The 27,460-nt window shown below is 36.6% G+C and overlaps 1 protein-coding gene across 1 annotated transcript in view; it reads right to left on the reverse strand.

Moving 5' to 3' along the window:
- Positions 1–27,460, reverse strand: part of Asxl3 (ASXL transcriptional regulator 3) — a 134,887-nt gene that overhangs the window by 64,705 nt on the left and 42,722 nt on the right. Inside the window, exons 6-8 of the mRNA XM_033757482.1 lie at positions 16,433–16,554; positions 6,520–6,637; positions 5,435–5,554 (exon numbers count right to left, since the gene is read on the reverse strand). Of these exons, the coding sequence (XP_033613373.1) occupies positions 5,435–5,554; positions 6,520–6,637; positions 16,433–16,554 (360 nt within the window). The remainder of the gene's footprint in view (positions 1–5,434; positions 5,555–6,519; positions 6,638–16,432; positions 16,555–27,460) is intronic.

Raw genomic sequence — 27,460 nt, forward strand, 5'->3', positions numbered from 1 at the left:
GATATACATTAAGAAATGTCAAATGTTTATAAGTCAATGAGGATGATTATTTGGGATGACAGCATGTGGGTTATTATTCAAATTTCATTTTACTTTTCTGTATGAAATTGAAGAATAGATAACATTTTTATAAAACCAGCAAACTTATATTATTCTTTACTACAAAAAGATTAAACAGCAACCGAAAATGCTGGCATGAACTCCTGAAACTGGGCTCAATGAGGACATTATTAAAACCCCCTTGGGACATCAGGTGCTTAGATTTGTTTAGTGAGCATGTTTTAAACTTTTGCGGTGTGCCTGGGTACAAGGAAGTATAATTAAAAACTAGTTGCAGTCGAAAATCCTGAATTCGAGGAACTTACATTTTAGTTAGGAAAAACTGTGAGAAATTAAGGAAAACCAAGCAAGAGAGAGATGAATGAGCACAGCACAGACAATGTCTAGGGCGGTGAAACCATCCCAGCTGATCCCGCAGCAGTAGATGCGAGTCCTGTTACACCCATGAGAACCCAAAGAATATACAAGGTTTAGCCCTCAGTCAGCCATCTCGGTGAGAATGGTGTGTCCACCGGGCCCCAGTCGTAGTGACAAAAACACCGCTGTGGAACGGGACATTAGCAGTAGACAAGGCTGTACGTGCGTGGGGTGGGAGGCTAGGGGAACTCTTCCTTCTGCTGTGAACATAAAATTGCTCTAGAAATAAAGATTGTTAATTTAAGGAAAAAACCCCGAACAGGTGAGAAGACAGTGTATCATGAAGGGACTTTTCAAAATGTTCTCAACTCTATACTTTAAGTGCTGTGAAGACAGTGCAATGATAATGCAGGGTTTTCTCAAAAACTCCACTGGGGAAGTTCTAAATGAGCTTCAGCCTTGGCTGAGAAAAAGATAAATGATGTTAAAACAACTGATTAGGCAAGAAATGTCTACTTCCAAACCGTCTCCAGCCATGCCTACCATTCCTCTCACTGGATAAGGTTACTGCGCCTGGTTATTAAGGTTGCCTCACCTTTATTTTAATTGTCAAGGCCTACGATAATAAAAGAGCCCCTGCAAACATTGTCAGCATTGCCTTTTACGGATATCAGAATCATGTTTTCTACTGAGATTAGTTTAGAAATAGAACAACTTTTTGTTTCTGTTTCACTGTAGCATCATGGGGAAATACTAATTAATAGAACAGTTAACTATTTTCAACAACACTCATTCCCTCTTACCAACTTTATTCAGTCAGAGGCTTCTCAGAAAGATATTCATATGTTTTCACGCATTACCCGGTTTTGATTTTGATTTTGTTGGGGAGCAAATCCCATGCCTTGTACATGCTAGGCTAATGCTCTACCACTAACCACAGCCCTCAACACCCACATCCTACACAAACTTGGTCAAAGGCAAAGGAACAAAACACCTACAGCAACACAGTGGGTTCCTACACTAGTGACATAATCCTCCTAAGAATATCAAGATTACCATAACAGTAGAATAACTAAGGAAAGCTGACACTCCTTATCATCATCTTCTCCTTCTTCTTCCTTTTCTTCTTCTTTCTTCCTCTTCCTCTTCCCCCTCTTCCTGTTCTTCTTTTCCTCCTCCTCCTCCTCCTCCTCACATCACTTCTCACTCTCATGCTCACCCTCACCCTGATTAGGTTCTCTACCAGCACCACGTCCTCCTCCTCCTCCTCCTTCTCCTCCTTCTCCTCCTCCTCTTTCTTATTATTTCAGTACTTTGGGATTGAACACAGGGCCTTTGCACTACACGACATCCTCAAGCCTTTTTAAAAATTTTTTATAGCAAAACATTTATTGGTACATTTTAGGTATATATAATAATACTCATCGTAGGAAATTTGCTCCTACACGTTACATCCTTTTAGACAATGTCTCACTAAGCTACCTAGACTGTGTTCTAACTTGCATTCCTTCAGCCTCAGTCTCCCAGATCTCTAGACTTATAGACATGCATCACCATGCCTGCCTGGCCTATCATTATTATTATTATTATTATTATTATTATTATTAGTAGTAGTAGTAGTAGCAGTAGTAGTAGTAGTATTGTGTGTTCTGGAACTTGTTATAGGAAGGTGGACATATGATGAGGCTTAGACGATTTATGCAAAAGATCTTTCACAGATCCTTCACAGATCCTTCACAGATCCAACAACCAAAGGTCCGCTGGGTCTTAGGCTAACTCATTAGTTTCTAAGACCCAAATGAAACCTATACCTTGAATAGAGTGACTACCCTGTAATTTCACAAATTAAGCAACTGCCAGAAATGAAGACAAAGCACTTGGGTAATAATTAGAAGTGATTAGAAGATCCTTAGGGAAATTTCACAGTGAGAATAAAAATTTAGACTTACACCATAAAGACTAAATTTGACTGGATTTTGTTTCAGAATTATCAATTGAATCCAGAACAGACTTACGGCACCTGTTATAATTCAGAACAGTTTTAACAGATTAGAACTTCTATACAGCTAAGCCTGCCAACAGAAGACAAAGCTAAAAACGTGGTTCCAAAACTATGAATTAGATACCGACCCAGGAGAGGACAGATGTGGGACAGCCAGCTCTCCCCTCTAGCTAGCTGAGCACTGTAGAGTGGTCACTCCTTGGTCCTGGGTCACCAAGATACACATGGGTTCACAAAGCATGAACTCTCTCAAACACACAAGGTCACTTCTATCCAAGGACAGATCAGTGGCTGAAACCTATAGGATGTGGCATTCATCCATACTAATTTACTAGCTTACTTAATTGATTATAAATTATTCATTCATCTAAAATGGATTCAGCACCCAGTGAACAAAAGGGAAACAACAGTGCCAAAAAGACCACAAAGACAGAAGGAAAGGTTACTGTTCCCAAGGAACTAACAGCTTAACAGAAAGGAGAGAGCAGAATGTACATAAATATGCCTTGCTGAGTACTAAGCACGCTGATTTTAATAGAAAGTCAAAAATACCACTGTCTAAAAGAGACATGAGTTGTCTGGAGATGGTTTTATTTAAGGCTCTCTCTCTCTCACTTTACTTTTTTTTTTTTCATTTTTCATTTTAAATGGCTAGGCATACACTGGGAGCTCAATAAGTACTACTGACTGCACAGAAGAAGCCACTGCACTCACTGCTTGCTGGGTTAGTCAGTCAATCACAGTTCCTTGCCAGCAATGACTTGGATTTTAATTTTTGACAGGTTTCTACCTTAATTGACTTACTTTAAATCCCACCATTTTCTTCCTTCTGTTTGATATAGGATAAGCCAGGAAATCCTACAGCGGCTTGCTCTCCTTCCACACGTAACTCGTGTGTCTGCACTTCAACACCTACGATGAACTTGTTACGTCACACTGTGCTAGGGCGCTTCTAAGTGGTGTCTACAGGTGTACAATACAGGACAGAAGATCTGACACCCAGATCCCATCCAATTAGATAAGCCTTGGTTTGAGTCTTAGCTGTGTCATTTATGAGCAACCTTCTTAACTATTCTGAGACTCAATTTCTTTAGCTATAAAAGGAAAATCGTTCTATTGCACAATATTAAAATATTAATTAAGGTGACATGTCAAAATACCTAGACTATTCCATTATATATTGACAGTGAATATGACTTCACATCTTTCTTCCTTTATTAAAGTACCTTCATTATTTTTGTACTTTAACATGAAACGTGTCAAAAGGATCACAGTGACCTCCCTTGTTACCCTTTTACTTTGCCTACAAATCTGTCAAAACAATCTGGCAGCACAATTTTGAACATGTAAGATGATTAGTAGTGAGCAGTATTCCCTAAGATCAGGCTTGTAGATCATCTTTTATAGCTTTGAGTTGACTCTTGATGTAGAAAAACAATAAGAAAAAAAATTTCAATTCTCTATCACTTTGAGTATGAGGTTCACACTGAGAACAATTAGAATACAAGTAATTCTGACTGAAGACCCCACCCCCAAGGGTCCTGATGACAAAATGCACCAAGCCATCTTGTTAACTTCCAGTCCTGAAGTCAGCTAAGGGAAAAGGGAGGCCCTACTATCTTAAATCTCAGTCTCATTGTACAGCACTAATTTTACTTGAGTTGGTAGCAGACTGTTTCTAACTCAAGGTCCCACTGACTTCTAAACCATTTTGTGTATGGTAATATGAGGCTGTTTTGGATAGAGATTATTCTTTACATGGCATTCTCCCATATCAAGAGACAGTTATAACACCCAGAAGACTAGAAAAACACATAACACAGTATATATACACATTGTTAGATGCAAAGACACATGAGTATATTCTGGGCCAGATATAACTATAACATTATTTAGCCTTATAAATAATATAAAATAGGTAATTATATTATAGTTAAAGAATTTAAGTAAAAATTAACTTCTGCTTTTCCAGAAATCTCTTATCCAAAGATTTAAATTCTATGGAGATATTTTATTGCAAGTATATTCCAAGAATTTAGTAAAATGCTTGGCATATAGCAGACAATCTATAAATCTTTACCAATAAATAAAAATGTTAAACTTTGGCTTGAATTTTGGGAAAAAAAAAGCTCAGCAAACAGGAATGATCCTGGGTCGGGGATTATTTAGCTCAGTAGTTCTGCTGCATGCCTTGCAAGCGCAAAGTCCTGAGTTCAATTCCTGGTACCAAAAAAAAAAAAAAGAATGATCCTAAGAGAATGAGTTGTAGTTTCTACCAAACTACTTGACAAACTATTAACATGATTAACATGATACAGATTATTAACCCTTGTTCACAGAAGAAATAGAGAAAGTCATTATTTCTAGATAATTCAACAAATCAGGGGTGTTCAACAACAACAATGTTCAGCTCAGGACACATTTATTTTTGTGTCTTTAATTCACACCCTCCTGAATGCTGCTGTTAGTTCCCTGATGAAGAGTTGAGAGAACATGGTGCTGACTCGCCACTGACAGGCAAGACCCACAGAGCACATCTCCCCCACTTCCTAGCAATCTTACATTATTTTTTAGACAGGCACTGATATCTGTAGCAGTACAAACAAAGAAAAGGCCAAGCAGTTTTAGTCCCGTAACAGATCCCAATGGCGATGCTCTCTCAGTTCAAGGGATCCTAAGAAAAGAATTTTCCCCAATACAATACAGTCCAAAATAAATGAATTATAGTTGCATAGACAAAATACAGCTCATTATATAGAATCATGACTGGGTACATAATTATTAATACATTTGTAATTCTGTTATCTTTACCTTCTGTTTTATCCAGAACTATTTATAAATTAGTTATAAGCTTAAGATCAGTAATTGTGCAGTGTTTCCTTTTTAAGTACACCTTTCAGTTTAGTATGTTTTAATTTATATGTTCAACAACAAAATTCTGAGACTATTCCATAATTTACTTGGAAAAGCATGCATCTCTAAAATGCTAAATGTTGTGATCTATGGAACACTCACCTAAACCAGACTTTTTTAATCGTTTTAAGTGCTGATTTGTTTGTTTTCCAGTGGGAGATTTCTGCCCATGTTTCATTTCTTTATCTGAACTGTCTGCTTCACCATTTTTAGATTCAGATCCTGAAAAAAGGGAATTGTTATTATGCCATTATCTTACTCTCATTGCCCTTGAAAAGAAAAATCTAAAATTGTTTTAAGAACTGTAGATACAATCTTTTCCTCTAAGAGTTAATATACTACTTTTGGGCTCAATCTGATTCCTCTGCTGGATATAAAGAGAAAAACCCAATAAATCAATCAAACAGGACAAAACGCAAGAACAGATGGCCTAATAGCAGACTCAAAAACACATTCACTGATCTGATAGCCCTTAAAAGAAATAGAGTCAGATCTTTTGTAAAAATACTCCAATAAGCCCGAACAATGCAATGTCATTTAGAGACAAAACAAGATAGAGACAGAAAGATGAAGGAAGAAGGGAGAGATTAGACCTTTATAAAACTTTATACTGAAGCAGGAAGAGAAAATGCAAACATTACTCTATAAAACGTAGAATGGTACATAGCTGATAAAGTGACAGGAGGTAAATTAGAAGAAAAGGTCAGGGCTGCACTGAGGTGCAAAGAATGTTGCTAGAACACAAAAGCTAATAAAGGATCCCCAATTCTGCACTAGAAGACTGAAAAACAAATTCCCACTCATGCAAGAACTGCTCCTTACAGGGTTACACATCAGCATGTGGTCTTGCCAGTAAAGTTCAACATTCAAACAAAAGGCAAAAGCAACACAGCCAAACCCATGAAGCATCACCACACACTTTCTCACACCTACTGACATTAGCAAATGAAGTCATCTGATGGTGAGCAAGCGAGCTAGTACTTTTTCCTAAAAAGCTGGGAAATATATTTTTGAATCACTGAAAGAGTTGCAAATACAAAACAAAACTAACGAATAAACTATATCTCAAGTGGAAGGATTTTTTTAGCTTCAGAAAGAAAAAATAACAAAACTCATGCTCTCTCTCTCAGTGAGGAAATCTCCACTGGGAAGAAACTGGCCAAACATACAGTATTTTAGCTCTTTACCTGAAGGCGAATCCGACTGCTCATCAGACACCTTTAATGGTGTCAAAACAACACGAGGGACAGTCTTGTTTACCATCATTGAGACTCCATTTCTTCTTTTCTGCTGCTGCCTCAAAGCCTATAAAACATGATAATAAATATAAAAATAGCCAATACGATTTCTCATAATTGAATTAAATGATCTACCTGCTCATCCCTGGATAGAACCTCTTGAGAGACTTAAATTCCACGGTCCCTAATCTTTCAAGATTCTTAATAGTCACCTTCATGTCATTTTCCCTCAAAAGCATAAAACTGCACTTTGGCAAAGGGTTTAATCTTGAGACCATTTTCAGCATAATTCTGACAACAAAGCAGCACTTAACGGTTTGTTCTACCTTGGCAGTGTGGCTTGAGAGCCCATGGAATTTGAAACTGTGACTAACAAATAAAATAAATGTAAAATAAATGTTTCAAAACCAGGATAAAAATATATGTGTCTGCACTTCTGCAGGTGCGCCGTCTCCAGTGCCCTGTTCCGTCAATCAGTTAACACCGTGTGTCATCAGTATGTACGGCATGTAAGAACTACAGTATTGATGCATTCACTCAGCCGTGGGGAGCGCGGCACAAAATCACTGAACATGGCAGGAATCATTTATTTCTGTGAAGGGAATCAGTCCTAATCTTGGAAACCTTGCAGCACTTGGCTTCTGTCTGCTTGACTTTGGGCATTAACCTTCAGAACACGAACACGAGGGGGTTCGGGCAAATCCAGGAAAAAAGAGATACCAGAATAAATCTCTCCAGATGGGAGTGCTTTGTGTTTCATAAATGAACCCACTGTGGTGAAGATAATGTAATAAAAGACATTTAAAAGTTTTGAAATACAGCTTTATCTAGCTGATCACTTTATATAGAAAATTACCTGCAATAAAAAGGGTCTTAAGCACACAAAACGGAAGAGCTATTAAATTCACAGTCACAGGAATGCTAAAACTCCCCAAAAGGTTAAAAGGCTGGCCACAGACTATCTCAGCCCTTTTATTCCTGGTTTCTATGTAATTCCTAACAATTTTACAACAGCTCAGTTACTTGATTAATGTTCTTTGACAAACAGTTGTCAGAATCCCCTGAAATACTGCATTGACTGTACATTGCCTTGCTGTCAAAAAGGATGTCATTTTATTTGCCCAAAGTATTAGCTGAATGTTCAACTTGTTGACCATAAGATTTAGCAATCAAATAACTGTGGAAGTGAAAAATTAAACATCACTTAAGTGAGAACAGGCTTATTCAGAGGAAATTTCAAGCCCAGTAAGAAAGGAAAGGCTCAGGAAATCTATTACAAATGATATGGTTCTTAATGATAATACTAGACATGTTCCATGGGTTTCATACATTTATAAACCTTTATAAAGACCAGGCACTGTGGGCAGACAAGAGATACAATGATTAAGAAAGTGTCCTCCTTCTCATTTTAATAATATATTTAAATATGGCTATAAAATATTTAAGACATTTACTCTTTTTGCGATGTATATACATAATTGCACGTGAATTGTGAATATACTTACATAAATCTCCCTAGTCTCTTATAAGAACTCAAAACATTTTAAAGGCATTTACTTAACAATCCCTTAGTACAATAAAATGAGGCGACATGGTCCTTTAAATTACAATTAAGTCCATCTTTGCCTACGATGTAAGACTTCACAAAAGAAAAAATCTTGCACAAATAGTAATGAATTTTAGGAGACTATATGCTACAGATTTCAATTATTTCCCTGAGAAAAATAGTAGGCTTTTAAAAAATATTTAATGGGAGCTGGGAATTTAGCTCAGTGACACTGTGCCTGTGTGAGTTCAATCCCTAGTACCAAAGGAAAAAAAAAATTGTGTGTGTGTGTGTTGTGTGTGTGTGTGTGTGTTCATGTGCATGTGTGTGTGTGTTCACACATGAGAAGTTAGGGAATTTATTAGAAAATGTTGGCTAAGAAAAAAAAATAGCTGATCTAACTAGTGGCCTAGAATCTGGAATGAGAAAGTCAAAGATAGCATTTCTTTTTGTAGCATTTGTGGTAAATATTAATTAAAGTAACAGAAATTTTGCCCTCAATTTGGAGACCTGAGAAGCCTCTACCACAGAAAACTAAACAAGAACAAAATCACGACAGATAAGTGGAAAAATTCAGAGCCACTGGTAATTTTAACTTCAGGCAAGTATAAAGGAATGCTAATTAATATAAAGCTCATTTGAATAAGTTTGTTTTGTTTTTAGTTTCTCTGAGACTAGGTCTCCCTATATAGTTTGGGTTTACCTTGAAAATCACTATGTAACTCAGGTGGCCTTGAACTCAGAGATCTTCTGGCTTCGTATTCCCAAGTGCTGTGATTATAAACATGCACCACTGTGCCCAGCTGAATGATTTCTTTCTGAATATGTATTTCCTACTCAAAAAACACAACAGTATTTCTCAACAGAATATTTTTTAAAATACTGTGATGCAATGCTATGTGCCTACAGGTGACCAAAACTAAATGCTCATCATGTACGAAAGATAAATATTGAAAACATATTAAAAGTATACAAACTACTTTGTTTTACCTTTGAAAAATAAGCATTACATTTATTCTCAAATAACATTTCTAGAGGCAGATAAGCAAAAATTTACAGTGCCGATTTGCAATGACACTAGTGACAGTAGAAAAGCAGCAAAGTCAGGCAGACCAGAGTTCCATCATCAGAATAGGAAGGGGGCATCCTGATTGCATATATTCCCTAGCCTAGACCAGTGATGACAAACCTTCTAGAGCTTTCAAGGGTAACAAAAAGCCTGTAGCACATGTGCCGTAGATTGGCCAGCACTGGTGAAGACTCAAGTTGCTTTAGAGTGAATCTGTGGCTGCCCTGAAGTGCCCAATCCAATTTTCAGAAAGCAAAGTTATCCGACTCTGGACACTGGGATACCCTCCAAACAGATCATAATGCTGATGTAGAGGGAAAAAACAATATTGTGTCAACTGAGATGCTTGGGATGGCCTGGGCGAATCTAAACAGGAGCACTAGCCACTTACATTGGTGAGATTCTTTGCCCCTTGAGGTGGGGCATATACTAAGCAAAGAGGGCTAGCTGTGTTACTTTTTGTTTTGGGATATGTAAACTTATTTCTACAACTTTGTGTAAGCCAACTACTCAAATATGGGTCACACTCTCTCGTAGGCTTACACATCCTCCTGAAGCCTCGTGCACTCATAGATGAGGCTTTTGGGAACGACTGGATCGTGGGTGTATGATACTGGTTTACCCCACTGATTGATGAACTTACTGAAGAGGGAAGATACATCCGGGGTGTGGGTTCCACCAATCAACAGGCTTTTATCTTAGAGAGAATAAAAAGGGAAAGGAGGAAGTCTCACTGCTTCCTGCCTGCCATGTCATGGACTATTTCTCCTCCATGATGCACCTTTGCCCCTGTCTTGGAGCCAGCCAACTATGGACTGAAACCTCTACAAATTGAGCTAAAATAAGTTTTTCGTCCTTTAATATGTGGGTGCCAGGTATTTTGTTCCAGCAAAGAGAAAGTAACTCAGACATGCTCTTTTAAAAATTCTTTAGAAAACATTAAGTGCCTTTGAGGCCAGGTGACTAAGAAGTAAGATAAAACAGGAGGAAAGACTAAAGTAAGTGGGAATGCATATACCCCACTGGAGAGGCAGATGTTACTCAAGAAAAGCATAAAATCTAGATTTCTAGGTGTTTTCCCATTTTTAAATAATGAATCAGAACAAAGGATGACCATGAGCGAGATTCAGCCTGAGGGCAGCAATCCTCCTCCATATTTACCATACACCATTCCTCACCGCACAAATAAAGGAGTCTACCCAATACAGGCATTAAAATAAACTTCCCAGTACAGGATGGTAACCCCTTTTCTAAGAGGATGACCTCCAGAGGAACTGTGGCTTCTGCAGAGCTGACTTACTGGCTGAGTGGTATAAAGGTCATGGGCTTGTAATGTCAGAGAAAGGTTTAACTAGCTAGCTGTGTAATATAATAAATTACTGGGGTAAATGTATCGACAGTGTGGACAAGAGGTTTTCACAGGAAATCTATGGACACTGTTTTTAGCACAGTTTAAAGTACAAATACTCAATAAATGCTACATTTCCTCCTAAAGTCTCATGCACTCATAGGTAGGACTTTGGAGAGTGACTGGGTCATGAATGAGTGATACTGGTGATTGACGGACTTACTGAGGAGGGAAGACGTACCCTTCATGTGGGTTCCACCAACCAACAGGCTATTTTTAATAATGATATAATGTATGCATTCTGTAAGAACTTCATATTTGAGAACTTACTCTATTGTACTGCAGTGTAAGTACCGCTGATCCACCATACTAATATGACAAAAGTTTTAGCTATTTTGCATTTTCACGAAGGACAAAATAAGGAAATACATAAATACAATAATTTTACACACACAGAAGTGCTCAGAAAATTATGCCAGGAAATGAAGTAGAATTACTGGGGTGGAGGAAACTGACCTAGATTGGGAGGTTGAAAAAGGTTTCTTTCTCTCTGGAGGCAACAAAGGAAATGATACCTAAGTAACAAGAAGCAGCAACCATATGAAATACTGAGGTGCCGAGTCAGTAGAAGCAGCAGTTTAAGAATGATCAGTAGACCATCTACTCTCCCCTCATTAGCCCCTTTGGGGTTGTGTCTAACACTGCTCTTTCAAAGAAAGAATATTTGTGTCACAATATTTCAACCTTGAATTTTTGCTAAAATACCAAAAAAATAAGAAAATTCCTATGACATATTATATAAGTATTTATAAGTTAACTTCAGTTTAACTTATAATCATCTAAATGTGGGTATCCCGTAGCCTGGAGAGTATGACTCCATGCAATAGATATTATTAAGTAAATAGGACTGGGAAAGTTACTGTGGATGGCTGTGAAGGGTGTGTCCTGTACAACAGTGACTCTAAAAAGAGGCGTTTTTTGTTTGTTTGCTTGTTTGTTTTAATGAGATAGTTTAAGTGAGGGCAGCTTTTCCCTGTTCCATACCAGGCTAGTGATGGTATGCCATCACTGACTAGCCTATAAGATGATTTTTATATCAATATTATATAATCTCACTATTTTAGTCTACATTCGTTTTAGGGGCATGATATTAAGGAGGCAATTCAACTGCCTCACCCTCAGCTACCCTTGGCAATACCAATAAATTATCTTACTGAACAACTTTAAATTTTGTCATTTTCAATCTAGAAGTAAGCAATATCAGATGCTAAATAAATAAGCAGGAGGCTAATGTAAATGCACTCTACGATGAAGGAATGTACCTACAAGCTGGCCACATGCATTTCATCCTGCTGCTCAAACTACAGAGTAAAATTTCAATACCTACAATGTTCGAAGAGGAACTGTAATTTAAACTTAACAAGTCTGAAACTTACAGGTACTGCACAATATAAAAGAAATTTATAGGCTGAAACCTGAAAATAAGCTAACTTGTAGTGGAAACAAACATAACAGCAAAATAAGTCTAGGAAAAGTAAAGATCCTATCATACTTCTATTTATTTAATTCTGTTTTTAAGTAAAAGGAAAGAAATCACAAGATGCTGACTGAACATCCTTTTCTCCAGAGATGTAGTACAATATTTTCTTGTAAAGAGAAGAATAACTTCCAGATAAACATTTCATTTATTGGCAGAAATTTTATCACATAATTCTAAAACATACAGAATGATACTCGTGTCTACCCTAATGGAAAAAATAAAACTGAAAAATCAGAGGCTTTTATGTTAACTTGGAATTTTAAATAGATACTGCTTACCCTATTTTCATAGAGAAACACCACCAACAATGTAGCCTAGGAATACACTGAATAAAATGAGCCCTTTACTGAAAATCTGAAAATATCCCATGCTGTGCATGCTAAAGCTTGAACAAGAAATATACCTATAGGAAACAGCAGGCTGTGTCAGGCACCAACAATCTGCATTATTGCTAATATGCTAATTGTTGCTAATACACTAAATGCCAATGGTGGTGTTCAGAACGCGCTATCACACACCAGAACCTGTGGAACGTTGCAGGATTGGCCAAACATATAAAGATAAAGCAAAACATCAGGAACATATCTGTTTTGCAATGTCAAGTGGGAAAGGGATCTGCAACTTTATGAATAAATTCTACCACAACAAATAACTGATGAAGGAAGTAAAATAAGCCAACAGAATCAACATAGAAAGTTCGCAACCATGTCATTTTCCCCCAGAAATCATCCTTTTTTAATCTTTCGTTTTCTCCTGCTGTTTAAAAACTTCCAAAATTTAATCTTTCTTAATCATCCTTCTTTAAAATTCAAAATCTAATCATTTTACACTTTTTTAGGATCTAAAAATCCAAGGGAGAAAGAAAATGGGGAACAAGGTGATAATCAGCAATCTGCTGCTTTCCAGAGATGTCTGAGCACATTTATTCAGAAAAAAAAGCTGAAATATATTATTCATGCAATTATGCCCAACATATGATGTTAACTAATGTTTGATGATTGGAAATTAAAAGAGACCCAAATATTTGAGAGCAAAAAAAAAAAAAAAAAAAAAAAAACCTCTATGTCAATAACTAAGAGGCATTATTGCGTCCAGCCTACAGGTACAGGTCAATCAATAGTGTTACAAAAGCAACCTGCTGAATGGGCACGCTTAAGATGGGGTGAGGAGTGACGAACTCAGATTTGGGAAAATATGCATAGCTATTTTGAAAGGGCAGTTGTTATAAGTTATTATTTTTCACTATACATACAGTTATAAAGCTACTTTATAACTTAGGGGTTTGTTTCTTTTCATCTATTTCTTTCTTAGATTCTATACTGGCCAATGTATGTGCTTCTCAAGTGCTTCTGAATCATATTTTTTTTTCTTTTTGGTACCAGGGACCAAACTTGGGACCTTGCATTTGTCAGGCAGGAAGCAGAACCGCTGAGCTAAATCCCTGGTACCATAAAATATTATTAATAAAATAATAGTGGCTAATACATTTGAGTGTGAGTCATTAACACAGGCTAGTAATAACATAAACAGCCTGTGTTCACAGGAAAGTCTGTGTCTATATTGTTCTCCTTATGCTATACAAAAACTTAATTATGTGAATATCCTCAAACAGTGTCAAAATTTGATTGCCACTGTTATATACCATATGCTGAAAAGACAGTTATTAGTGAAGAGGATAAAATCTGAAACTATGACTCTGGATTCAAACGTCATCTTCATTCTCCTTGCTGAGTGATCTTGGCAAGTTATCTAACTTCTCTAGGCCTTAGTTTCTTTATTTAAAAAACAGGGATATTAGTACTTAAAAGATTTGTAGGAAGATTGAATGTATATGCAAAATGAAGGCACAATGTAAATATTAGCTAATGTAATTATTTCTGAGGTATACAACTGGCCTAGATTTGTATGATTATGACTTGTGTTTTACCCACAACATAAAACCTATATTCACAGATGTGGAAAACATGCATACACAGACAAATATATAATACGTATTATAATATGTATAATATATTATATATCCATATATAAAATATATATAAGATATATCTAATATTTATATCTATAACACTTAAAAAATCTACTATGGTCATAATCATTTAACTAGCCCAAAGAAAATAAAGCTGTAGATTTGCTGTATGGCTACAATTTAAAATACCATATGGTTAGTAAATTTTTCAAATTCTGTTTTAAGAAATTCAACAATTACAGGAAATTTGGGAAAAATTCTGCAAGCCCAGCTTTTCTTCTAAGTGCATTTCAAATATGAATTTGATTCTTAATAAATTAGCATATCTGCTATATATTGAGCCATTTTAAGTGCATTTCAAATATGAATTTGATTCTTAATAAATTAGCATATCTGCTATATATTGAGCCATTTTCTCTTGGTTACTAATTTGCTACTTGGCTATAAAAAAGTTTTTAAGAAATGAATGAATACCCCTTCCAGGACATTAAGAAATATACAGGACAAGTTTCTTAAGCCAAGCTTTTGCTCCTTAAGCAAGCCAGCAACAAGTTTCACAAATATATACTCCACAACAAAACAAATGGCCTCTAACTCGAAGTTGTATAACACTCCAGTAATTGTAAAAAAATGTACAAGTGATGTAAAACCAAAACAAAGAGAGTAAAAAATAATGACATAACAATACAGAGATTCGAATCTTATCTATCCCCTCATATACAGGAAGATTTTTCTGGTATGCATATTTTCCAACTCACTGCACATCAGAATTATGAGTTTCATTATGAACTCATTGATGTTTTTTAAATGTCACAGCTACAAGTGTCCAGTTTTGTATCCTTTGTTCTGTACTGGTTAGTATTTTATTACCTGTATCCTATTTGCTGCCTGAATGAATCTTTATCCAGACTCCCCTACCTACTCCAATCTTAATTTCAGCAATTAACAGGAGCTAAACACTGAGTGTAGTTTTGTTCTCCAGCATCTAAAATGTTTCACAGAAGGTAGGGTATAAATGACAAGCTGAGATTATTTAACCAATGCTGGATGGAATGCTGTTATTACTTTAAATACAATGCCAATAAATGGAAATGGTACAATTTTTAAAATACAGAACAGAAAGGTAATACAAATTAGTATGAAAGCATTGTTTTTTCCCCTACATTTCCTTGTTTGAAGTACAGGAAAAGGTGGGTGGAGACAGTCCAAGCCTGAAGACTGGACATAAATGTGAAGAATCTTTTCAGGTTGGTGGAACTGTTTTTTTGTTTTTGTTTTTTTTTAATGAACTTTCATTTAGAAATCAAGATTTCTCTTTTTCTAATTTAGACAGACAGTGATATGACACACTAGGATATGTAAACAAGTATCCATAGAATGATACCACTCTTCTTGACCTTATAAGGATAAACGGGGGGGGGCAGAGAAGATGAAAATGAAACTACAAGAAGAAAGCAGTTAAGGGCAAACCATGAATTCAAGGTTTAGCATAAGAACTTTCCATTTATCGATACAATTATTAGTATAACCATCATGCTGCAGCCCCATCTACCGAGAGCATCTCCTCCTGCTCTCATACCATTCAGTATTTGCTAGCGTGAGCCCAGTAGCTAATGTTCATTATTGTTATTATGGCCGAGAGAGTCACTACCATATGCTCTCAATGTATCTCCTCAGTTATTTCACATCAGTGCTTCTGCAAGGCACTATCATTCTGCACATTCTCCAGAGAAAGAAGTTGAGATTCAGAGAGGCAAAGTGGCTTGCCTAGACGCACAGACTCAAATTGCGGTAGGCCAGCACCCAGAGCCCCCTCACAACCTGTCTCCACCACCATTTCGGCACAAGGCCAGACAGGGCAAGGCCAGAGGTCAACACAGCTTATGCAGTGTCAGGTCGATACTATTCAACACCAAACAACACTCACTGATGGATATTCTAGATAATACATGAGCTACACTTAACTATTTTTCTTATTTGTAACAATGTATCTCAATATTAGGCAAGAAATTATCATTTATTTTTTACATCAACATCAGATAAACAGTGAGATCATAAATGCAGACATTATTGTCAAATTATGCAATGCATTTAGGAATCTAACTGGTTTACTACAAGTCATACACACAATATGAAATAAATGTAATACAATTTTTTACATATTTCCAAGCATATATCCCCTCTCCTGTTTTACAACACAATTACTAGCTAGGCCTTACCTTAGGAGAGGCTAAAATTTTTATGTTAAATAAAGTGGGAGGGGCTGAGATCAGGATATTTCCACTGCTCTCTGATTGCTAGACTCTTGTGTATTATATTCAATCAGCAGGACACGCATTACCCTCAGTAAGTAGAACCAAAGGGCAAAGAAGGAATGGCGGTCCTCTTACCTGCTTCAGAGCCTTTTTGGTGTGCTGCTGAAAGGAAGACACTAACTTGCTTTGCACTGCTGTGTTAGTAAGGCTTGAATCTCGAGTGGAAGATGCCTCATCAGTTACCTGCTTCGTACAGACTGGAAATAGAGAGAGATAATGATATTACTCATTTGAATTCCTTTTTTTACATCCACTGTAATTAACTCACTTGGAGCTTTTCTCCATTTGAAAATGGAAACTTAAAATAAAGCAAACTAGCACAGTAAAAAAGAAGAGTATCTGAATTTGAGAAGAAGGGATCATTTAATAATTGTGTGGCCACCGTTCCATTTAACCTGTCAGCCTCTGTGTTTTCCTTACCCTCTAATTGATGATAATTTCTATGTCACAGAGCTGTTGTATTAGTATAAAAACAGCAAAATATCTTCTTCAAGAGTTGGGAATCAGCAGGCATATGAATCCAACTATGGAGATTGGGCAGTTCATAGTATTCTAAAGAAACTATCTAAATGAATGATACTGCTTTCAATTCACCTGACTTCACAGGTATCATAACTGTTCTATTAAAGAACCCTCCTGCTACAGAATATACAGCCTGCAGGGATATGTTTCTCTTCTCTAATGGGATGAGACACATGGAATGGAGAAAAGAAAATCTGAGATGCTTGCTGTAAACTGAAGACAATTACAGTATTTTCAAGAAATGGTGTTCTCTGCTGACTGCAAAATAATCTGTACAGTTTTACTGTCAGGCTTTCCCTTGGCTTATTCTACAGCAGATGTATTCTTCCAAAAGACTGCTTCGTAAGAGAACTGATGTCTTACTCACATGGGCGAAGGCACCCACAGACCCTTCCTGCTCTATGAAACCCATGTGGGAGCTGGATGTTTTCCCTCAGTCCTTTTCCACCTGGGAAACTAGGTTTAACACTGCAGGGATCTTGGCAGGAGCACGGAGGCAGGCCCTTGTCTGTGTACAGTAGGGGAAAAGGAGTGTTTTGGGGAATCAGAATTCCACTGTACTATGCTTGTGGCAGAATGGAGGCATATGTCAAAGGCAGGAGGTAAGAGGAAGTTAGATTCAAGAAAATATCTTCAGAACATATTGTAGAATCTCAAAACATGACTTTTTAAGGACACGGGGGGTAAATACTGAGTCAAGAAAATTTTGCAAGTAATGGTAACTTGAGAAGATTCTGACCAGCACTGTAGAAATAGAGAAGTGAAATTATTAGTTATCAATCCCCAGCACACAGTAATAATTATTATTTTTATAGCAATTGTAGTAAAAATGGAAGCAAACACATATACACATTGTTGAGGACACTTAAATTGCTTTTAACAGACACGAGCATATCATGCCTAGAAATGAACATGTGGCTCATGAGAAGGAAATCTGGGGAATACAGTAATTGATCTAATTTTGTTTTAATACAGAAAGTAGCTGGGGATTTAGCTCAGCGACAACAGTGCCTGCTTTACAAGCACAAGGTCCTGAGTACGATTCCCGGTACAAAAAAAAAAAAAAAAAAAAAAAAAAAAAAAAAAAAAAAAAAAAAAAAAAAGAAATACGAAAGATAATCAGAAAGCCAAATGAATAAATTTAGGAAAAAACAGTTAATTACTAATCTAGGCACTTTATATGTATCTCCTTTAGTCCTTGCAGCTTTTTTGTAAGACAAAAGGTGCTATCTCCACATTGGATACAGAAAGCTAGATAACAGAATAGCTAAAAACATAAACAACAGTAGCATAGGCAATGAAACAGCAGAGCTTGTGACTCAAGGTCAGCCCAGTATAATTCTAGAGCCCATAATTTTTCCACCTAAAATATTTAATCTTGAAAGTCAAATCAGATATAAAAAATTCCACTTCTGTAGAAGTGGAATTCAATTGCTTTATATTGGAGATACTGAAACAGGAAGTTAATAAGGTCAAACAGAAACAAGTCATTTAATTTCTCACATGAAAAAAAAAAAGAACTACAGTTCAGAGTGATACGCCCAGGAAATACTATGACTAAAACGATTTATATACATATATATAGTGACAGAGGTCCTTGAAATAAAGATCAGGTGACTTTTATCTACTTGATACATAATATGATATTTTTCATTAAGAGAGTCTAACTGTTCAAGTTAAGAAACAATTTATAATGTGGCTTATATAAACTATGGTTCCCAGGCTTCCCTCCCTGACACCATCACTAGAGTAATGTATAACATTTTACCATACTATATTTACCCAAGACTATTAGAATATTTTTTCAATGTTGTGAAATCTCTACAAAGTGTTACAAGCAAAGGAGGCGACAGAAAGTTGGCAGACCAGCTATGATCCCAACTGAACAGACAGAAATGGATTGAATGTAAACCAGCAAAAATGCCAACCATCCAACAGCAAACATTTTATTATTTTTTAATTCACAGTTGTATTTCCAATAGGAAAACTGAAACTTTATTGGCTGATTAAAATGCAGAACAAAAGGCAGACTATGGATATTAGAGAATTTATGGAAAACATGAGAATGTTTCTGCATATAGGACATCTAAACTTAAATATGCTACCACTTTGCATGGAAAATGCTTTTATTCACGTATCTTTCAAAGGTAAGCTTCAGTACAGCAGGATCAAATAATAAATTGTGAGTTTACAATGGAGCCTTTGTGTCCCTCTTATTTTTTGTCAGCTTCACCAAGTAGTGCATAATCAGCTGTCCTTCCTAAGGGCAACACTCAGCTACCTCACCATTTGCTCTGTTTGCTTCTGACCTAGGACATCCTCTGATAACTGGGAAATGTATTTTACTATCAGTCTTACGGTTTAAATTTATTACTGCAATTTGTGCACTGTAATAATTCACACGCATTTATATAGGTAGTTTCCAAAAGAAAAATTCTGTTCAATTTAGAGCCCAGAACTTCAGAGGGAAGTAGTTGGGACACCCACTACTAAGCAATACTATACAGTGAGTCATAGATGTAACGCATCTTCCTTTATCCAGCTCTTTGTCTGATCTTATAGCCAACAAAGGACCATGAATACTCTTGCACCAGGCAGCGCTTTCCTTCCCGATTTCTTCTTCTAGAACTTGCTCCTGAGACATTGCTATGAGTTAGACCATTTTTTCTTTAATTGATTCTGATAAAATAATTATGGAACTGTGTAGAAAATCAAAAATTATTAGAAAGTAAACTCTGTAAGTGATTGCTCCTTTGGGCTAAAAGTTTATTTTTGGGGAAAAATTTTAAGAAAGAAAAACACAGGTAGTGAGTACATACAATTTCATCCATAGGCTCCAAGAAGCATACCCATATATACATATATTATCTTAAGCTCTGACAAACTTAGACCTTTAATGTAAACACATGAGTTGCTTCATTTTTTGCCATATATATGACATAGGGATGGCTGAATCACAGAATACTCATTCAATGAGTAATTATGCAGGTTCATGCAGATTTGTATTCTGAGGAAACAAAAGATTTGTACCTTGTTTACTTATTTTTGCAACATCCTTAATAATAGATATAATAAACAAATACATGACAGTATTTTAAAAACAATTTCCTGAACACTCATCTATTAAAAGAGTAAGTACTGTATACCTAAAATGTACCAATAAACTCAATGAGGAAAATAAATAAACAGATAAAAGAGTAAGCCTGGCCTCTGAAATACAAACAGAATTAAATAAATAAATAATGTCTGAGGAAATTCCCTATAAGTAAAATTTCAACAGGAGCCAGGAAACTGAAGAATTAGGACAGATGTTTTATCCAATGAATATCAAATATTGACAGCTAGCTTCTAAATGAATATTTAGTGGACATTCTGGATCGAATGGAAACTGTTTTTTAACTTTGTAGCAGCATAATCACAAAAAACAGTAGTGAAAACATTTTACACCTTGAAACTCCACAAGATAGAACGCCCTTCAAACTGAAGATGAGGAAACAAAAAGAAAACAAGTTTTTCTTGGAATTTTCATTATTCAACAATTTCTTAAAGGATAGAAATGCTGTTTTGGCCTATATTTTGTTGCTTTCCCAAAATTAGGCAAAGCAAAAGCCACAGTAAAGTTTATCTGCTGGTTTTTAAGATTGCCTCTCATCTACTACTACTCTTATACTCTCAAAGCCATCCTTCAAAATACCCTATTTAGAAGGTCAGGAGGCAAAGGCAGGTGGAAAATTATAGGTAATCACGAGGCAGCTGCCAAAGCCAGATAAATTGGTGACTATTTCCAGTCAAAACTGTGGACTGCAGTTTCTTGTTTCTATTTTTGTTTGTTTGTTTGTTTGCTTATTTGGTTTTTTTTGGTACCGGGGATTGAACTCAGGTCCTTGTGCTTTCAAGGCAGGTCACTGAACTGCTGAGCTAAATCCCCAGCCCAGTTTCTTATTTCTCTAAGTCGTCCCACTTCTCCTCTTTTTTAACCACCATTCAAACTGAACATGGTGCTAAACAAGAAAATGTGTGTTCAAACTCCTATGTTGAGTGCTACAGAGATACAGGCAATATTACCTCATAATCTAATTATCAGCCCACTGACAGGGGTACAAGGAGACACCCACAATTCTAATTCTGACCCTTGACTCAAGAAAATCAGGATGTAAACACGATCTGCTTCCATTTCTAGTCGCACATTTTGTTGGCCTCCCCAACTCCCAGCACCTCTGATCCAGGCAGTGCTGATCGTTTCAGCGCTTCCTGAAAACATCTGGCAGCTTTCTTTGCTGCACTTTCTTTGCTTTCTCTGAAGGCCAATTCTCCAAATATTCATCACTCTGTCTGGCAAACTCATCAGGGCAAATCAAAAGTCAAACAGTCCCCCACCCCGACCCAGAAGCTTCCAGGACTATCCTGGAGGCAGACTCGCTTCTCCCCTACCCATGCTTACTTGGGAATTCAGATGAATTCATGACAGTTCCTGCAACCCTGGAATCTGTCTTGGCTTCAGAAGCCACAGGCTCAGAAATTTATATGCAAAGATGGGCTCAGAATAAAACTATGTTTGTTTGTTAAACTAAAATTTTAAATTTGATTTTCACTAAATTTACTTAAGTTATCTACTGCTGAAATAAACTTTCAGTTACTGTTTATAACAAGAATTCACGGAGGAGGAGGTCAGCAAATGCAATTTAACTGTGAGAAATCACACATAAAAATGAAAATTTTCCAATTTGAAAACAGAAATCTCTTTAAAAATATTAGTTACCTAAAATCAGTGAGGGAAAATGCAAAAGCCAAAACATACACCTTCCTATGCAAGTTAGTGGGGAGTCCCATGTATTGCCACCGATTATAGATATATTTCCCTCTTCCATTCTTTCTCATTGCCTTGTTTTATGAGGGAAGATACAGTTCTATGTTCTGTACTGGGAAATAAAAATAAGTAAAATTTAGGAGATAAAATTACAAATCATTATGCTGTAGAAATGACAGGAGCCAGGGAGGTACAGAACCATATCACAGACCAGAACCTGGATATTGCATAGTCACTGCAACAAAAATATATAGGACCATTCATTATTACATGTCCTACTAAGCCACCTCATAGGCAATAGGCTGAGGGAATAGGTGTCGTCGAACATTTAATAAAGGCAAGTCTATTATAGCATTTGACCTTTGTTTCTATCAGTTCCTTCTCCAGTTACTGCCTTTTAATTTTCCAAATAATGTGACTAGATGCTCTCAAACAGTTTTCTGTAGAAGTAACTCTGAAATACATTATAGGCTTAATAAATACAAAAATTAATCTAAGAGTACGTCGTACATTAGGGATAAAACACTGTTGCCACAGGGCAGCTGGTTAGAATTCACTAGCACTTTAAAAGAGGGTTATGTCTTAAAAGTTTATTTATAAATCATTAGTTTGATCACATATCTATTACTGAGTACATTTTTCATATCAAGTACCATATATGATGTATAGAGGCAAACAATAAACAAGAACCAAGAGGCCATAAAGGATTTTTTAAAAATATTATTTCAAAGAAAAATAGTGTAGAACCATTTGTTTTATGCAAAGAAAAAGTAGGCCTCTGAAAACATACTGCTGATAACTAAAATTTGTTTTGAAGAATCAGTCTTTTCCAAGTGGCAAAAGACAGAACCTGGACATGGAACGTGTTTTATATATGGTGTTTAAATTTGAGAGCATATACATCACTTATTTTGAATATACACAACAACAAAATATGTGCCTAAAGTTTTAAAAATGAACTGAAAAAGATCAGAGAAATCCATGTGACTTCAATAAAACCTTTACTGCACTTCCATCTCTTTCAGAGGAAAGTACCGCCTAAATCATTTTTGGATCCAGCCTATGGAGGGCTGCTCTCCTAAAAACATTCCTTTCCACAAGACAGGTACAGGCATCTGGGCTTAAACAAGTGTTCTTGTTGCATTAAACAGGAAAAAAAAATCGCATTCAAAAGACATGGGTTGCCAAAAAAAACTAGCAGTTAAATGGAGCAATATTAACAATATAACGATGGAAAGAGCAGTATTTCCCTAAAAAGCTTTCAAAGGACAATATTTTAACTATTAATCTCTTGATAATATTTAGGACAATATTTTCTAGGAATAAAATACATCTAATTAGCTTACATTTTTATTAAATGTGCATCATTAATCCAAAGAAGCCCTCTTCTTATTCAGAGAGGTCTTTAGAGATTTTTTTTTTAGTTGATATTGATGCTGCGAATGATGTTCAACTTGTCACAGAACTGGATACATCACAACTTCATTAAAGTGTCCCCAGTGGTTCACAAGCACTCGGGTTTGCACTTACACGGTGAAGATGGAGCCACAGGAATACCACCCACCTATAAGCATTCAATTTCTCAGCCAAGCAAATTCAGCTGTACTGGTATCTCTGAATATTCTAAAAATTCCTTCAAACACATACTAGAAAAAGAAGAAACTCAACCCCCAAAATAAATATATTAATAGAAAAAGCATATCCTATCAGTAGCAGCCTTTAACCACCTAACGATCCTAGTATAGAACCAATAACGATTTCTCTCTCAGAACGATAAAGAGTAATAACACCATATGCTGCCTGTGTGAGATGAAAACCGGTTAGAGGCTATTTCTTTTGTACTTGCACAACACCTGTGACCTTCCATGCTGCATCAGTTTCCTGAAACAGCTGTACAGAAATAAAGCAATCGACCTAGAAAATGAGAAATAGAAACAAGTGGACAGAAAGGATATCAGCAAAGGTTAGCACAGGTTATGGGTAAGCGCTTCACTCTCAGGCATCATTACTAATTACTTCCACATAAAAAATATCAACTCCCATGTACAATAAGGAGCTAGGCAAGGTATCCATGTGGCTGTTTAGATATGGTTATCTATAGTCACTTAACAAACAAAAGAGCATGGATTATCTCTCGTTCTGGCATCAAGGAACAAATACTTTTCTTGTAAGAGCATGGGTACTTTGTTGCTATTTACAAATCACACACTATATAAATCCAACTGAAAACTGGCTGGCTAGTTAAAATGAGTAATTGGGGGAATACCTTTAATTTTGTTTTTATTTGAGAGAGGGTTTATTTTCATTATGAGATCATACTTTTCCAATCTTTATCTCCATATTATGAAATATTTATCCCATATCTCAAGAAAAAAGGGAAAGTCCACTTAAATGGGTCACTTTATCTGCACTTAAAAAGAAAACTTTCTTTTCCTCCATGACTCTGGGCTGTTAAAACTGACTAAAATCCATCTGCACAACAACAAAGTTCACAGTTCAAGGGAGAAAACATGAGAAGAGGACCCTAATGGATAAAAGAAATGGAAAATAGTATCCATAAGTGATGCTTGTTAGAGTTGGAGTAAAACATTTGGAGAAGATGAAGGGGGTAGCAACTAGATGGTGACCAGCTGTTCTCCATCATCACAGAGGGGGAAAGAAGAGGAAATTAGTTAAATCAAAAGTATAAAAGATTTCAACATAAGCAAAAAATCTTTACTATAAAGGTTATCAAAAACACAAAAGGACAAATACAAGAAGACTGAAATTTCTATCCCTCTGGATATCAGCTATTAGAATGCATCTAATTGAATTGACTGGTTTAAGAACAACCCTGGCATGAGACAGGATCCAGAGCTGCATGGTCCTTTGAAATCCCTCATGCTTCTCATGATCTATGAAACCCGTGGGCAGGGATAAAAGAAAACAGGATGGGAAAGAGTGGGCAGGGGAAGTTGCATATCCTGCTAGTGGTCTGACTGTCAAGAGTATTCTCTTTCCTCTGCACTTTGTTCCATGTATCATTAAAACAACACAATGTTCACATACTTCAGTTTCTCTAGGCCACCAAGGTAGAGCAGGTGTCTCCACGAGCTAACAAAGTTGCTGATGAAAATACAAAGATGTTGGATGAAAGACAAATTTGCTTAACCCAAGAAAATCAGGGGGCCTGTTATAGACACTGAAGGAATTTCCTTCCTTTACCTACAAGATTCTTAGGAAGAGCTGCCAGGAAGAAACTGATCACGCTGTCTCTTCCTCCTCCATGGACACTCTGGAACCAAGACTGTTGAGAGCCCACCACCACCTCACCACCCACAGCATCCTACGTGAAACCACACTGGAGCACTCACAGGTACGCCACTGGAAAAATTCCAGCAAAACAGGACCACAAAGGAAGACACCAAATAGGTGGGAAACCTCTAAAGTTACTCAGAGAATGCCCTTCCCAGCTCTACTGACACCTTTGTTTTCCTTTCATTTCCTGTCCTGTGAATATGCTCCGTAAACTCAGTGTGGCTGAGCTTCTATTAGCATATTTCTCACTTTCTCCACAAAGCTCCTCATCTGTATGTAATTGATGTCTCAACACAGATCCTACCCACACACTTCGGGCCACCTTAAAGCACTTTTCATTTTTGATAAAAGACCCTTCAAACTGTGGTCTCTGAGCCAGTGAAAGCAAAGACTGGGCTGAATAATGTTTCATTAAGTTAACACAACTCTGCCAAGAATCACACAATCAGAAACCCACTTATAAAACAGGCCATAAAGAATAATGAAAAGGGGCCAAATAAAATTCTTGAAATGTTGGAATCATTATTTACCCTGGGGCTTATGGTCTAAAACATAGGATACATGTTCTCTCTCTCTCTCTCTCTCTCTCTCTCTCTCTCTGTTTTTTTGCAAATGGGTCTCTTAAAATACAGATTCCCTTGTGCACTGCTTCCTCCCTGAAAGCCATTAGGGTTAATCACAAGCAGAACCCTTTTTGATCTCTGTGGATGAACACTGTACATTCTCCAGTTTCCTCATTTTGAGAAAATAAATAGGATGGTTGCCTGTTGATTTCAATCATGAAATATATTATAGCCATAAGAAGGAAAATGCATTTCTTTCTTGTTAACAACAATTTCTAGGTAGAGGATAAAGAAGGAGAGGACTGTGCACTGACGGGATCAGTTCATATAAAATATGTACGCACTCTGCAAACCAGCAATGCACTATAAGTGAACTTAGCATGTGTGAGGAACTCGTGAAATACCATTGTGTTATGCTCAGAAAACAACTCAGACACAACCATACCCATAAATCACTGACTAAAATAGACTATAAAATTCGTAATATTTTCTTTGGGTGACAAAGATCTATACTTAGATAAGCATAAATAGTCATGGGTTGTCAACACAGATATATCAAGTGATTCGCCTAAATCACCCTTCAATCTCTAGAGCTTTGGTTGTAAAATACCCTTGACACAATCAGTTTACCTTCTCCTCTATATTTCCAATACTTATTAACTTGAGAGACTGTTCAAAAGTCAAAGAAACATACACATAATCATAGTTCCACATCTCATAAATTCTACAATCAATAATATACCACTTTTCACACACCATTAAAAATTTTCGAAAAAACTTTTAAAAAAGCATCTTGGCAAAGCATCTCCCATGTTCAAAGAATCTGCTTTGCTAGCCAACTGATTCTGGAAGGAAGACAAAAGCACTACTATCATTATCTTTACCTAAGGATGCCAGTGTTAATGACTGGCATCAAGCTGCTAAAATTTCATTCTTATCAGTTTCTGTAAGGTTACTTCTTTTCAAATATTTCTCTTAGTTTTGTGAATCAAATGTCAATCTTTACTAATTTAAAATAATTATGGTAGCAGTAATTTTGATTGTGTCAAGGGTATTTTAACTGTTAATTGCTTATTATTTACCTTAATACCGTACTTTCCACTTTTCACCTCAATGAAGGAACAGCAGAAGGGTAAGAAACAGAGATAGAAAAACAAATATTGGGCCCTTTTCTTTCTCTCTCCTTATTTTCCCCCTTTCTCCCTCAAACCCACAGCCACACATGCACCCCACCTTCTCTCGGCTCAGATTTTCATATATTTGTACAGCTGTAAGAAGTGTGGAAAGCACATCCTTTCTAACCTCTGGTTCAGATATGTATGTAGAGTAAGCGAGGAAATCACCTAAAGCAGCTCAGTTTCCTGGGATTTATTACTGGCGTGTATATACTCATGTGGTACCCACTGCTTCATTTGAAAAAGCCAGGGGTTCCTCTTGGTCAAATTGCCAAATGTATGACCCAAATGGATATGGACTAATGCTGAAAAAGCAAAATACATCAGTGCCCGTGGCAGGTAACTGTCGCTTCTGGTTCTAGGCATAGTATCTGAGTGACTAGAGCCTGGTCTTTGTGTCACATATACCTGGGACTGAGAGTTGGATGAGACATTAACCTAAATTTGTTTCCCCACTGGTAATTAAAATAAAACAACAGAACTTATAAACATCACGTGCTTCACAGAAATGCTGTGAAGATCAAATAATGTGGATGTAAATGGTTTACAAAGCCTTACAAGCACTCAGGAGATCTAGGTTTGAAAATTGTCTTGAGGCTAGATTAATAGGCTGCACACAGAGGTGCATGATACATCAGTAGGAAATATGCTCATCCTGCAAGAAGCAATTGTGGTTTGCAATAAGATACAAAAGTGGGCAAGTCAAGGAAATAAGGTATTTACTATTCTTTCAGTGATT

Source organism: Fukomys damarensis, unplaced genomic scaffold, assembly GCF_012274545.1.
Source record: "Fukomys damarensis isolate Sample0158 unplaced genomic scaffold, DMR_v1.0_HiC HiC_scaffold_30, whole genome shotgun sequence".
Lineage (NCBI taxonomy): Eukaryota > Metazoa > Chordata > Mammalia > Rodentia > Bathyergidae > Fukomys > Fukomys damarensis.